A 15,791-nucleotide genomic window follows, 5' to 3' on the forward strand; every position below is an offset into this window, starting at 1 on the left:
TAAGTATTACAACATAAATCTTTACAGATCTAAAAGCCATTCATCCTAATGTTTCAGTGGATATCAATTGGTTGGTGAGATTATTTATTTCTAGGTATTGCATATAAAGAGTTGAGATGTAAAAACTCCATTTACACAGTGATTGAAACATATGGTAAATACTGTACCTCACTTGATTGTTGTTGAGGTTTTTTAGTCCATAAAGAACAACAAAAATTCCAATTACAGCAACAGGAATCAGCATGGTGGTGTACCAGCCAAGCCAAGCAAAATAGAGAGCAATTCGCTCTCCAAAATACTCCCTGCAAAATAGAGACATGAAGCAAAACACTTAAAATTAATATGATTCTGCCAATTATTTTTCTGCCCTCACATTAATAATCCAAAGATGTGCAGGTTAGATGGATTGGCCATGCTAAATTCCCCTTAATGTCCCAATAGTTAGGGGATTAGAGGGGTAAATGATTGGGTTACAGGTTATAGAGTGAGGTGGGACTGAGTTAGGTGCTCTGTCAGAAAGTTTGTGCAGACTGGATGAGTTGAATGGCCTCCTTCTGCACTGTAGGAATTCTATGTGAAATAGACTCCTGTACACAAAAAGCAGGACAAATTCAACCTGGCCAATTACCACCCCATCCGTCTATGCTTCATCATCAATACAGTAATGGAAGTAGTCATCAACAATCCTATCAAGCGCCACTTACTTTGCAATAATATACTCAGTAACGCTCAGTTTGGGTTAGGCCAGAGTCATCAACTCCTGACCTCATTACGGCCTTGGTTCAAACATTGACAAAAGAACTGAGTTTCAGATGTGAGGTGAGAGTGAGTGCCCTAGACAACAAGACAGCAATTGACCAAGTGTGCCAGCAAAGGGGCCCAAGCAAAACTGGAGTCAATGGGAATCAGGGGGAAAACTTTCAGCTGGCTGGAGTCATAGTTAGTACAATGTAAGACGGTTCTGATTATTTGAGGTTAATCACCTCAATTCCAGTACATCACTGCAAGAGTCCATCAGGGTAGTGTCCTACACCCAAACACCTTCCATCATAAGGTCAGAAGTGGAGATATTCGCTCATGGTTACATAATGTTCCACACCATTCGCGACTCCTCAGATACTGAAGCAGTTCAAATACAGCAAAACCTGGACAATATCGAGGGTTGGGCTGACAAGTGGTGAGTTTATGCCACACAAGTGCCAGACAATGACCATCTCAACAAAGGAGAATCTAACTATCGCCCCTTGATATTCAATGGCATTACCATCATTGAATCCCTCATGATCAGCGTACTGGGGGTGCCATTGACTAGTAACTAAACTAGACTAGTCACATAAAGCCTGTCCACTATCTGCAAAGCACAAATCAAGATTTTGATGGACTATTCTCAACTTGCCTGGATGTGTGAAGTTCCAACAACGCTCATGAAGTTTAATACCATTCAGAACAAAGCAGCCCACTTGATTGTTACCCCATCCACAAACATTCACTCCTTCCACCACTGATGTACGGTGGCAACTGTGTGTACAATCTAGAAAGACTCACCAAGCCTCCTTGAACCATACCTTCCAAACCCACAACCATTACCATATAAAAGGACAAGGGCATCAAACACATGGGAACACCACCATCTGGAAGTTCTCCTCTAAGCTACTCATCATTCTGACTTGGAAATATATCGCCATTCTTTCACTGTCACTGCATCAAAATCTTGGAACTGTCTTCCTAACAACATTGTATGAGTACCTACACTACATGGACTGACAATTCCTCTTCATGAAGAGGATAACTGAGTCAGTACTCAACACTGAGAATGAGCCAGACACACATACACACAATGACCCTCTCACCTGGTCATTTTTATTAATGATTCATTTCTAACTTAATAAATTAATGTTCCGACATTGCTTTATATTTGCTCAAAAATTGTTACCTTTCTTAACACCTCAACATTTTTTGATATTCAGTTTATTGCTGTGCCAAATGTTATCTTTCTGAAATTTACTTACTGGTCCCTTAAGTGACAAAATAATCCAAAAATAATCCTTTGAGCTGAAAGGTTGGACAAGCCTGGGTGAGGAGATTAAGGAAGTATTCTACTTGCAAATGTCCAGAATGGTACTGTGTGTCAGAGGTATGCCACAGTTCCAGCCTTTCAAAAGCTCACCCACTGTCACACTCTTAACAATTTTCTATTCCTCTCAATAGCTATCTCAGTGCCAAATTATTTGCAGTTGTGTGTGATTGGTGTGATATGCCAGATTAATGTATCACCTTATTTCATTGATTGGTTGTCGCTTAAATAAGCATCTCCACTCAGCCCATTTTTTCCGCAAGTTGTGTTCTCTCTTGCAAACGCCATCCTAAGTGAAACACAAATAAATCAGAATTTCATCTGATGACTTTCCTAAAAGAATTACTTCTCAATTCTTTCAGCAAGAGAGAGACTAAATTGAAATGTTTTGGTGGTCTCTCTTGCATGGATTACTGGAAGTTTGATCAGTTAAGTCTGCAGTCTGAAACATTTCTTTTCACAGTAGTTCCACATGCATGTCAAGGCTGTATGGACTGCCAATATACTTTAAAAATAGATTGAAAACTTGTAGATTACAAAACTTTAATTTCTAAAGTGTTTCTATCATATAGAATGAAGGAGAAAAGACTGGATACCAAACGAAGAGAATAAAGAGAGAAGGGAGCAAAGTCAAACTTCTACAACGCCACATTTGGCCTGAGATGGGCAGATCAACTGAATGCAGACCAGGACATGTACTTGCAAGAGTCAAAGAGAGAGGGGTGGGATAAGAAATTAATTTGCCTGATGATGCAGCTTAAATTTAATTTGATTTTCCAGGGGCAGGCAGCATCAAAGGCCCTATGGACATGCATTCCTCATTGATGTCATCAAAAAATACCATACAAGCCACGCAGACAACTGGAGTAAGATGTAAATGAGAACTTGCCCAAGAAAGGAAACTGGGTGACTGAAACAGCCTGGCATGGTCTTCAGCATGGTGCTCCTCAACAGACTGAAAACAGAAGTACCCTTTACAGGGTGGGAGATCATGCTGCAAGTAGATCTTCACCCACAGAAATATCATACAAAAGAGCCTAAGGTATGCACAGAATCCTACAGTATAGAAAAAGCCATGTGGCCTATCGAGTCTGCACCAACTCTCTTACCCAGTCTCTCTCCTGTCCTATCCCTATAACCCCACACATTTACCATTCATCTAACCTACACATCTTGAGACACTCAGGAGCAAGTTAGCATGTCCAATTGATCCAACCTGCATATTTTTGGACTGTACGAGGAAACTAGAGCACCCAGAGGAAATCCATGTAGCCATGTGGAGAACCTGCAAACTCCACACAGGCAGTCACCCAACGTCAGAATTGAACCTATGTCCCTGACATGCTGGGAGACAGCAGTGTTAACCATGCCACTGTGCTGCCCCTATTAGAAGCCATTTATTAGCAATTTTATTGATTTCAAGAAACTATTGCTAGCATCTAACAGCAGTCAGGCTTTTATGTTGCAAGACAGGACAGCATTCCGTCAGGGTATATTAACATCTTCAATGCCTTATATTGTGATTCTAGCTATTCTGGCAAGACCAGCACAGGCAGCATGGATTCCTTCAACATCAGCACATAAGTACAACAAGGCAGCATACGCTCCCTATTCCTTCTCCCCTTGGTTATTCATTTCATCCTGAAGAAGGCAATGGTGGGTACAGAATTTTGCATCACACAGTAGCATCAATGGTTGACAGACCTGGATTTCTCAGATAACTATGCCTTGCTGGCCAATGAGTCTTATGCAAACTCCAAGACATGACCTCCAGTCTTAAGAACAGCCACACCAACATCGGTCTAAACATCAGCTGTGAGAAGATCATGGCAATGATGACTGGATGGCAACAAGGCTCTCCCATCACCTTCAGGCAACAGGACATCAAACACTTCCTTACTTATGAGGCAACATTTTCAGAGAGAGTGATGTAGAGACTGCCATCCACAAAAGAATTGGCAAAATAGCATCAGTCTTCCACCAGCTTCACATAGTCTAGGCAGCAAACACATCAACACAACCATCAAGCAGCAAATCTGCATGTCCATTAATAGTACAAGTTGCAATATATGCTAATGAGACATGGAAGAGAAAAGCAAAGGAATCCTGTAAGTTTCATCTATGTAAGATCTTTGGCATCAAATGGGGAGACAACATCACAAACAAAGAAGTGCTACAGAAAATTGGTCAGAAGTAAATATAGGACATCCTGACAGAGGGATGACTGCGGCTGGATGTAGTTTGCCTCCCAAATATACAGCAATTGGGATGGCAGTGGTGTAATGGCATTGTCACTGAACTAAAAATCCAGAGATCCAGAGCAAGATCTGGGGACCTGGGTTCAACTCCCACCAGAGCAGAATTCAAATTTGAATTCAAATTTGAATTCAATAAAAAATCTGGAATTAAAAGCCTAATGATAACCATGAGACCATTATCGATTGTCATAAAAATCCACCTGGTTTATTAATGCCCTATAGGAAAGGAAATCTTTAGGGAAGGCAATGGATGGACAGCACCAGGTAGAAGAAGAAGATAGGGCTGGCCGGCAAAGTACATTTAAGGAGGACCCTCAAGAATGAACACCACCTGGCTGCAACAAAAGTAATTAAGATGGACGGAAGCTAGTGGTAGAAGCTTGCTGCCCATCGTCTCACATGAGACTGGAGGAACTAAGTCAAAGTATTTGCCCAGAAATGAATGTCAAGCAGGTGCAGAGTCTACACTTGGTATTAATGGTAAAAAAAACAAGGCAAATTTGGACATTGTTGACAATTTACTTCTTGTCTCCAGATAATATTGCTGGTGAATAAAAATAACTGAATAAAATCAAGATACACCAATAATTGCCATGCTGATTTGGAATAGGATACCCAGAAGAAGAATAGAAGAAAGCAATGCCACCTAGTATTGTCAAAGGCAGTGGTGGCAGCACGGACAAAAATGATGATAGAAAACATCATCTTAGGATATTTCACCGTTTTAGGATACTTTTCTGACTTTAGCCAGTGGACTCCCAGTGCTCTGACATTTTCAAAGAGGGAGTGGTGAAGGCATAGTTGTAAGGTAACCACAATGCTCAGATATTAAAAAGAAAGAACTTTCTGGCCATTAATGCCAGTGGGATTTCCAGTTGAGTCGATGGCGGACCTCTGCCATGGGTTTGCTGGCAATGAGAGGTGAATTCAATGGGAAACCCTGTTGATAACAGCAACACCAGAAGATTCTCACCAGCAGCCAATGGCGGGCTACTTCCACCACTCCGGCAACATGCAGCGGATTGCGCAGAAGATCCTGCCCAGGGTATGTGTTGGGGAGACTGACAACTATTACTATATTTCTCTCAGTCAGTAGGCTGTCTATTGTGACTAAATCATCAAATTCAGCAGCAAATGGAGGTGAAATGCCAAAGGAGACTTAGAACATCTGCAATGTCTCCAACAAATATCTCAGAACTTTATGAACATATACATTCATTTTTAGCATATCCTTCTCGATTTTGAGCATAAGGTTACATACAGAAAAAAAGTCAAATTAATTATAGGATAAATATAAGATAATATGAAAAGTTTCACCAGTTTTACAGACATTCAAATTCCTTGCAGGCCTGGTACAACTTGTGCAAAATTTCACCTTTCAGTACAGAAAATGGATGGGACAGGGAGTGAGAGACTTTTCTCTCACAACTACATTTATGAAGCACCTTTAACGTAGCAAAGATTTGAAGACATTTCAAAAAGATGAAAACAGGCACTGAGCAATGATGGGATAAACCTTTTGTGTGACTTGAGATATGACTTTTCAGGTAAACTTCGAAGAAGCTCTTGAAAGTAGGGTAAAAGGTGGAAGTATTCAGGAGAATTTCAGCATGTAGGTTTAAAATAGTGAAAAGTTCAGACACTGAATATAATAAAAAAGGAGGAAAAATCAAAAGGGGGCTAGTTCAGAAGAGTGGAGAATGTGCAGACTTGTAGGAATGGAGGACTTTAGAAAAATGGGGTGGAGTGTAGGATTTATAAACAGAAGTTTGAACTCCAAAGAAGAGTCATGTAGGACTTTAGCTAATTCTGTTTCTCCCTCCAGAAATGCTGCCAGACCTGCTGAGATTTTCCAGCATTTTTGTTTTTGTACCAAGACGTAAGAGTTGGGCTAACTGCGTTGATACAGATGTATTTTAGAGGTGAAGGCAAAGGGAACAGAAAAAGATAGAAAATGGTTTTATATTGAGAATTAGTTTTAGTAAATTTTCAAGAAGGATCACTGAACTGAAAGTAAGGTAGAGGAAAGGGATGCCATAGAAAGAAGGTTAATAATGGAACAACATGTCTTGAGTAAAGTATAGGTGTACAATCAGGACCGATGTGTTATTAAAATCCGGGGAAATTCTTTGACAAGACATCAAAATTTGAAAGGAAATGCTAATTTTATTTGTTATATTGTAACAGATTGTCGATGTTTCATTAATACCCCACTTTTGGTGTGGGTGATGCAATAAACAATTTGCTAGAAATTGTACTATTACATATATGTTCAGTACAAGTTAACACATACTACCTTACAAAGCCAACATTGGTCTTTTGCTCCATGGACTTCGCGATCTCCACAGCAGCACTTCTGTGTTAAATAAGCAGCAAATATACAGCTTTAATTTACTAGAGAATCATAGATGTAAGATACTTCAGCCTTACAGACTTCAGTCTGGAGAAGATCCCATTCTCAAATTAGCATGAACCAAAACATCAGTCACATGAATTGTGTTATCAAATGCAACCACACCCAATGCTGAAGGCATAGTTTGCAGCCTTTTGTGGTCCTACAACCATAGACCTCAAAGTATATGTAAATTGGGTCCAGAATCCTGTGAGGTTTAAACCCATACTTATGGTCTCTTTATGGCATATTGCATGAATTAGTACCTGGGGCCTCAGTTATTTACCATCTATAATAGAGGGAACCGAGTGTAATGCATTGAAGTTTTTGCTCGTGGTGCAATATTAGGTGGGAAAGTATATGGCAAAGAATCATAGAATGGTTACAGCACAGAAGAAGACCATTGGCCCATCGTGTCTGTTCCAGCTCTCTGTAAGAACTATTCTGTTATCTAATTTCCTTGCCTTTCTCACAGAGTCCTACATGATTTTCTCCTCAGATAATTATCCAATTTTCTTTTGAAAGCCTCAATTGAATCTGCCTCCACCATACTCAAAGCAGTTCATTCCAGATCCTAACTACACGCTGCATTAAAAAAAATTGCCAATCACCTTAAATTGGGGTCTAGATGCAAAGAGGCTGCAAGGGAGGTAGCTAGAGAGTGGACCAATTGTAATCTTGCAAAATTCCCAAGATTCTAGAAAGGTCACAGTGGATTGAAAAACCTAATTGGCCTCTTGAGTGTACGACTAACCAAACTCATATAGAGCTTAATTGGCCACCTATCTTGTGGGGTTTTGCAGCCATGTTGACTCTGAAACTCCCACAAGAATTTTTGGGCCCATTTTACCTCCATTCCCAATCTCAGCAGGCCCAAAACTCTTGCCCAAAGAGACTTTAAAGGAATATTGATAGGTTAAGTGTATTTGCAAAAAAATCTCAGATGGTGCATAATACGGGAAAAGAGGTTATCTATTTTGGATAGAATAGAAAAGAAAAATATTACTTAGGGTGAAAGAGACAACAGAATGTTGCAGTACAGATGTGTCTGGTTGTCCTTGTACGTGAAATACAAAATGTTAGCATTCAGGTACAGTGAATAATTAGGAAGGCAAATCATTAACCTTTATTGCAAAGGGGATGGAGTATAAAAGCAGGGAAGTTTTATTCCAACTGTACAGAATGTTGGTGAGATGCCAATAGAGTACTACATTACAGTTTTGGTCTCCTTGATTAAGGATGGATTTGCTTGTATTGGACGTGGATCAGTAGGTTCATTAGGTTGATTCCTGGGATGAAGGGATTTAAAAACAAACATTTACAGACTGTGGGCATTGGTGGCTAGACCAGCATTTGTTGCCCATCCCTAATTGCTCTTGAGAAGATTATGGTGAGCTGCCTCCTTGAACCATTGCAGTCCATGTTGTGTAGGTATATCCATAGCACTGTTAGGGAGGGTGTTCCATGATCTTGACCAATGAGGAGACATTGAATTTAGAATAATTAGAAGAGATCCAATTGAAACATATAGAATTCTTAAGGAGCTTAACATGGAAGATGCTAAGAAAATGTTTCCTTTGTTGGGAAATCTAGAACAGCTGATTACAATCTAGAATAAGAGAGACTTATTCTCAATATTGCCATTTAGGAGTGCGAGGAGGAGACATTTCTTCGCTCAAATAGTTGTGGATCTTTGGAATTCAATACCCCACGGAGCTGAGTATATTCAAGACAAAGGCTGATGGATTTTTGGGTGACGAAGGAAATTAAAGAATATCAGGAAAGTGTGGGAAGGTGGAGCTGAGGAAGAAAATCAGTTACAATGTTGTTGGAAGGTCAAATTACCTATTTCTGTGCCTGTTTAGGTTCTCATCCATAAAACATGGTGAAAAGAGACTGCTTCATCAGTGTTTTGCGTGGAGGTGGCAGACTTCTTTTGTATTTTAGGGTACCTTTGGCTGTATTTGCTCCATGCATTAATTTTGCTCAACACGTCTTTGTTTTGGGTTTTCAGACAGCACAGTAACAGGTCTTTTGGCTCATTGGAATTGTCCACTTAGACCCACTTCTTTGCTCTTTGAGTACAGAAACTGAGAGTTAAGCAGTAATTATTAAAGCTTTAGCTATTACTTACGTGGCAAAAAACTGCAGCAGGCGACGGTGCAGAGGGACCTCGGGGTCCTTGTGCATGAGTCGCAAAAACCCAGCCTGCAGGTGCAGCAGGTGGTCAGGAAGGCGAATGGGATGCTGGCCTTCATAGCGAGGGGGATTGAATATAAAAGTAGGGAGGTCTTGCTGCAGCTGTATAGGGCATTGGTGAGGCCGCAGCTGGAGTACTGTGTGCAGTTTTGGGCGCCGCACCTGCGCAAGGATATTTTGGCCTTGGAGGGAGTGCAGAGGAGGTTTACTAGGCTGATACCGGAGTTGAGGGGGTTGAGCTATGAGGAGAGGCTGAATAAACTAGGCTTGCACTCGTTAGAGTTTAGAAGAATGAGGGGAGATCTCATTGAGACGTATAAGATGATGAATGGGATGGATAGGATAGAGGTGGAGAGACTCTTCCCGCTCAAAAAAGACAGTAGGACTAGGGGGCACAGCCTCAAGATAAAGAGGGGGCGGTTTAGAACGGAGTTGAGGAGGAACTTCTTCACTCAAAGGGTGGTGAATATCTGGAATTCTCTGCCCGTTGAAGTGGTGGAGGCTGCCTCGCTAAATATTTTTAAGAAGCGGGTTGATGGGTTTTTGATAAGAGAGGGGATTAAGGGTTATGGGGAGAGGGCGGGAAAGTGGAACTGAGCCACGACAGATCAGCCATGATCTTATTGAATGGCGGGGCAGGCTCGAAGGGCCAGATGGCCTACTCCTGCTCCTATTTCTTATGTTCTTATGTTCTTTAGTGGTGTTTCCTTGCTTTTCTACTCTGTGCTTCTGTTCATAATGGCAAAGATCCCCCATGACCCTTTTTAAACAGCTTTATCAACTTTTCTCACCACCTTCAAAGATTTGTGTGTGTGAACTTTCCTGAACCATCTTAAGATTGTACCATTTAGTTTATATTGCCTCTCCTTGTTCCTTCGGCGTGTATTCACACTTTTTTATTATTCTTGGTTATATCTAATTTTGATGTGGGGAGACCAACGTTGGACTGGGGTGGACATAGTAAGACTTCTCGCAACACCAGGTTAAAGTCTAACAGGTTTATTTGGAATCATGAGCTTTCAGAGCGCTGCTCCTTCATCAGGTGAATCTGATGAAGGAGCAGCATTCCGAAAGCTCGTGATTACAAATAAACCTGCTGGATTTTAACCTGGTATTGTGAGACTTCTTACTATATCTAGTTTTGACATTCCATCTTAGGTGGAAGGAAGAATGGGTATTCCTTTTGGTGTTCCTATGTCATGCAACAGGAAATGTTAAACTTTGTGGCAGCTTTGTCTTATGAAGTGGACAGAAGTACTTGAACATGTCCACAGGCAAGCCCAGAATAAAGTCAAATTGCCTCAAAATCCAGATAACTTGAGTTTATTGATTCCCTCATAAACACTCTTACTCTTTCAGCACATTCAGAATACGTACGGTCTCTTTTTATACTGTGTCGTATCAAAATCAGCAGAAAACAAAAATAAATGAAATAAAATTTTGTTTGGGTATAATAACCCAAAATCCCAGACAATCTAAGCAAAATGTAGAGCAAAATGCAACCAAGGGGATACAAAGGCGCAAACCAGTTATCCTTTTTTAAGATGTGCTAAAGCAGGTTATCTCACCAGTATTATTTGGACAAGGCTTTTGCTGTGAACAAAGACTTGCCTGGACTGAAGAGCTGCTGTAAGACCTTTAATAGGTATTTTGAATATTTTAATGAGATCTCATATAACGAGAGTAAATCATTGCTCTCTAAGGTTGGACAGCATTTTGAATCTTCCAATCTTGCAGTAAATGCCCACTTTTGGGAAACCAGTTCACATCAGAGAGCCTTTCCAAGGAGACATTTCTGCATCCTGCTAATACCATAAAAAATAAGCATAACTGGTGTCTTAAGAACTACTTCACTGCAGTGGACTGCCATAGAGCAGCATGGTGGCACAGTGGTTAGCACTACTGTCTCACATCGCCAACAACGCAGGTTCGATTCCTGGCTTGGGTCAATACCTGGGCAGAGTCTATGTTCTCCCCATAGCTGTGTTGGTTTGCTCCAGATGGTCCAAGGTGTTCCCACAGTCCGAAAGACATGTTGGTTAGGTGCAATGGCCATGTTAAATTCTCCCTCAGTGTGCCTGAACTTAGGAATGTGGTGACTGGGGAATTTTCATAGTAACTTCATTGCAGTGTTAATGTAAGCCTACTTCTAACACTAATAAATAAACTTTAAACTTTAGATATCTGCAGTAGCACAAACTCTTTCAATTGATCTTCAGACTATGTCAGGCTTTACTAAATGAAAATAATGAATTGAATAGTGGATGTGATTAAATGCCAGTAAGATAGTATAGTATTTTTACGCCAAATTGATTTTTAAAACTTCGGGTAGATTTAGCGACTGGTGTGCACAGTCAGCAGGCAGAACTGGACTGTGAGTCCCGGGCCCGCCCGAATCCAAGTAAAACTCATGATATTATATTGGTTGTGATTGAACAAGGCAGGTGTGTGGTAGGCTCCATGTCCTATGGCATGCCATGAACTTTAAGAACAGTGTCCACAGGCCACTGCATAATCCCTGTCCAAACGGCAACTGCTAGACATCACAGCAGATAGGAGAGTTGCGGCAGCCAACAAACGCCCTGTTTCTTAGGTGACTGCCTCCAGGTCATGTTTAACTAATTCTTTGAGGACATTACAAGCAGAGTGGACAATGGGGAACCGTTGGATATGGTGTATCTGGATTTCCAGAAGGCATTTGACAAGTACCGCACAAAAGGCTGTTGCAAAAGATAAAGGTGCATGGTATTATGGGTAATGTGTTAGTATAGATAAAGAATTGGTTAACAAACAGAAAGCAAAGAGTGGTGATAAATGGGTATTTTTCTGGTTGGCGATCAGTGACTAGTGGTGTGCCTCAGGGATGAGTGTTGAGATCACAATTGTTTAAATTTACATAGGTGATTTGGAGTTGGGGACCATGTGTAGTCTGTCAAGATTCACGGATGACACTAAGATGAGTGATAGAGCAAAGTGTGCAGAGGACACTGAATGTCTGCAAAGGGATGGAGATAGCCTAAGTGAGTGGGCAAGGGTCCGGCAGATGGAGTAAAATGTTGGTAAATGTGAGGTCATCCATTTTGGTAGGAATAACAGCAAAATGGACTATTATTTAAATGGTAAAAAATTCAGCATTCTGCTAGGCAGAGGGACCTGGGTGTCCTTGTGCATGAATCACAAAAAATTGGTTTGCAGGTGCAGCAGGTAATTAAAAAGAAGGCAAATGGAATTTTATCCTTCATTGCTAAAGGCATGGAGTTTAAAAACAGGGAGGTTATGTCGCAACTGTATAAGATGCTGGTGAGGCCACATCAGGAGTAGTGTATACAATCTTGGTCTTCTTCCTTGAGAAAGGATACACTGGCACTGGAGAGGTACAAAGGAGGTTAGGTTGATTCTGGAGTTGAGAGGGTTGGCTTATGAGGAAAGACTAAGTAGACTGGGACTATACTCTTTGGAATTTAGAAGAACAATGAGAAATCTTATACAAACATAAACAAAATGATGAAGGGAATAGATAAGATAGAAGCAGGGAGGTTGCTCACTGGTGGGTAAAACCAGAACTAGGGGTCAAAGCCTCAAACTAAAAGGGAGCAGATTTGGGACTGAGTTGAGGAGGAACTACTTCACCCGAGAGTTGTGAATTCCCTACCCAGTAATGCAGTTGAAGCCAACTCATTGAATGTTTTTAAGGCAAAGATAAATAGATTTTTGAACAGTAAAAGAACTAAGGGTTAGGATGAATGGGCAGGTAAGTGGAGCTGTGTCCTTGAAAAGATCAGCCATGATCTTACTGAATGGTGGAGAAGGCTCGAGGGGCCAAATGGCCTACTCCTGCTCCTAATTCTTATGTTCTTAAACCTTGGTGGAGGCAGTAACAGGAAGGAAAGATGTCCTGATATCAAAGGATGGGAGGAGACCATTCCCCACCTCTTCAAGGCATGGATCAACGTGGAAGCGGAGCCAGTGGCCAAGACTTTGTCAGGAGAGCATGGATCCAGTGCCAGAAAATATTCAAAGACTTTCTGCACTCAGCACAGGTGAGCACTGAGTGGGCATCGTGTCGAATGGAGCATTGAGGAGAATGGCTCATCCTCGGTTGTGATCAAGTGTGTGCGTCTCATGTAGTCTTGGATCTCACATGTGCCGTGCCTCCCAAAGCTGGAGAGCTGAATCAGTAGCTTTTGGTCCACCGAAGGTACAGGTGTTCAAAGGGATAGTAACATTAGCAAACCTTTCTAGGGTGTTCTGAGTTAGGGGAGAGCACAGTATGGTGTTTAAGGTAAAGGTTTCAGCACTCAATGGAGCTCTGCTCTGATTTGCAGAAGAAACAAAGCCACAACAATTGGGAGCAATCTGCCACTGGTGGTAGGGTGTCAAACCTACCAATCTTCACCAATTATGAGCTGCAACCTGAGTAAGTACCACCTGAGAGGACTCGCTCTTTAACATTGCTGGATAACCCTCAGTTGCCACAGACTCATAAGCTGGAGTGGTAACTGGTAGTGAGATGGATAAGCTGGTGCACTCATTTGAGACTCCATGAGAAGAGTCCCCACCTCCTTGCTCATCCATGCAGGACAGGCAACAATCAATGACACTGGTTGGACCATCATACTCCCACCCAGGCAATGACCTCCTGAGGTCCTGAGGCAATGACCTCCTGAGACCTGACTCCAATGCCACTGTCAGAGAGGAAGGAGCACTTAGATATAGCACCTGCAAACATAAACTGTAGATACACTAGCCACAAGCAGGGATCCACACTGGGTGTTACTGCTTTATTTTAATTTAAAGAACTATGTGTATGATCCAGGTGAATTTGATTTCATTTTTTTTATCTTGAATTTATCACTATAAATATCATAACTCAAGCCAGAAGTGTCCTATGTGTTGTATTGATATCAGACTCATCATTGCCTGTTCAGAGATATCCAGCATGTCAAACTTTATTTGGAAGAGAATGGACTATGGAATGGATGAGTTTTATGCATTTGAGATTTTGGTTGTGCCCATTCGTGATCTGAGAAGGCAGGCATGCCAGCCTATCAGAAGAACTGCTGAACTTGTTTAACCTTCTCCAATGAAAGTTCCACATTGCAGCTTCCTCATCTTCGCCCTCTAAATGCCCAGCATCAACATTTACAGCCTTGCCAATGCCACTTCTGAGGCAGGTACTACAGGGACTTTACTGTACCAAAATTGGCTCATGTGTTTGCCTAGAAAGAATGACTATTTCAAAAGTACGGTTGTACATTGATAGGCATTGTTGAAATGGTTATTTCTTTTACAACCAGAATGAAGAATAGCATTTACCTCATGAAGTGGGAAGATCGCTTTGAATGTACCATCATTCAGTAAATCGTGTAGACAAATTTTAGCTAAGAGGGAAAAAAGAACATTAGACAAGAAACAGCTTTTTCATTACTGATAGCACTCGATGAACCACCGACTACATCCCATGTAACTGCCCTGCAATCCTTGCCACTTTTTTTGCTGTATAGATTACTTATTGCAATATCTCAATAAAGGACTGATATCTTCGCAATAGAACTTGATCAAGGTTGCAAATGTTAAGAAGTGTAATACGTCAATAAGTGGCGTGAGACTAAAAGCTGAAATTTTACTTATCTGACCTAACTGGGAACAGGAAAGGAGTTCCAAAGGGGTCCTTGGAAAATGGGCTCCCCCGATCAATTCTCCGCCTAGATGTCAAGCCTAACAGACAGGCTTGGTTTCCAGTCAGGTGGGAAGCTAATTGGTGAAGTCTAAATAAATCCACACAAAGAGAAGGCAGTCTTAAAAGCAGAAGCCCCAGGAAAAGAGAGGGATAGGGGAAATATTCAGAGGCTTGATTGATTGGAAAAAAAGAAGTCCCAAAAACAAGAAGGGCCATTGATAGGCCAGGTGCTGCTCCTGGCATACCCTTATGAACTCTACATTGAACCAGGGTTGATCCTCTAGCTTGGTAGCAATAATCAGGTGGGGAAATGCCAAGACATGCAATTACAGATTATGGTTGAACACAATTCTGCTGCTGATAATGGTCCACAGCACCTCCTGGTTGTCCAGTTTTGAGTTACTCAATCTGTTTGAAATCTATCCTATTTAGTATAGTGGTAGTGCCACACTACAAGATTGATGATGTCCTCAATGTGAAAATGGGATTTGTGACATTAGTGTTCCTTCAAGAAATTCTTTCTAAATTAGGTTCTCTTCACTTCTCCTAGCCTCAGATTATGTCATTGTTGCTGACTTGTCTGTCAAAGTCCTTCTATTGCTCCTTGAGTGGCTTAAATGGGGTTTGTTTAGTTTTGCTTTGGGATTTTTTATGACTCTGCATTGTTAGGAGGAAGGCTAGTTGACAGATCACGTGCTCTGGACAGTTTTATTTTCCTTCCTTGGGCATTTAAGGTTTAATTTTCTGTTTTGGTTGGCTGCAGGTTTGAGTTTAGACGGGACATCAAGCTGAAGTGTTTCGCTGTCCCTGTTTTTTTGGAAATTTTGTCAGTGAGCTGAAAGCAAAGTTTCTTGCCTTCCTGGAGTAGAACACCTGCTGTTGGTGGCTTGACCAGAGTCTCCCTGGTGTTCTGGGATGCTATTCTGACTTCAAACTGTTCTGAGTGTACCCAGAGGGCTGTTAGAAGCTACAAGGCTTGATCTTCAATTCTCTAACCAAAAGACTCAATTCTAGTCTCACATGAGCATTAATCTTTGCTGTGTTATACCTATGGAAAGTTTTTTTGTCCAAAGGAAGTTTTGTTTGATTGGAACATCTTAGGTATATTAGTTAAGGGTGACACATTATTGTGGTTGTTTTATTTTTGTGTGTAATTGATAAAAGCTATTGCTAATTTTCTTTCCATAC

At 41.2% G+C, this 15,791-nt stretch overlaps 1 protein-coding gene across 2 annotated transcripts in view; it reads right to left on the reverse strand.

Moving 5' to 3' along the window:
- The window catches only part of LOC145343904 (anoctamin-9-like), a 117,118-nt gene that overhangs the window by 51,381 nt on the left and 49,946 nt on the right, over positions 1-15,791 (reverse strand). Inside the window, exons 7-10 of one of the 2 annotated variants that reach the window (XM_080190407.1) lie at positions 14,240-14,304; positions 6,629-6,688; positions 2,275-2,363; positions 168-302 (exon numbers count right to left, since the gene is read on the reverse strand). In XM_080190407.1, coding sequence (XP_080046533.1) covers positions 168-302; positions 2,275-2,363; positions 6,629-6,688; positions 14,240-14,304 — 349 coding nt within the window. The remainder of the gene's footprint in view (positions 1-167; positions 303-2,274; positions 2,364-6,628; positions 6,689-14,239; positions 14,305-15,791) is intronic. The other variant, XM_080190409.1, reaches the window with a different exon arrangement.

This window comes from Carcharhinus amblyrhynchos, chromosome 6, assembly GCF_965287045.1.
Source record: "Carcharhinus amblyrhynchos chromosome 6, sCarAmb.v2.hapA, whole genome shotgun sequence".
NCBI lineage: Eukaryota > Metazoa > Chordata > Chondrichthyes > Carcharhiniformes > Carcharhinidae > Carcharhinus > Carcharhinus amblyrhynchos.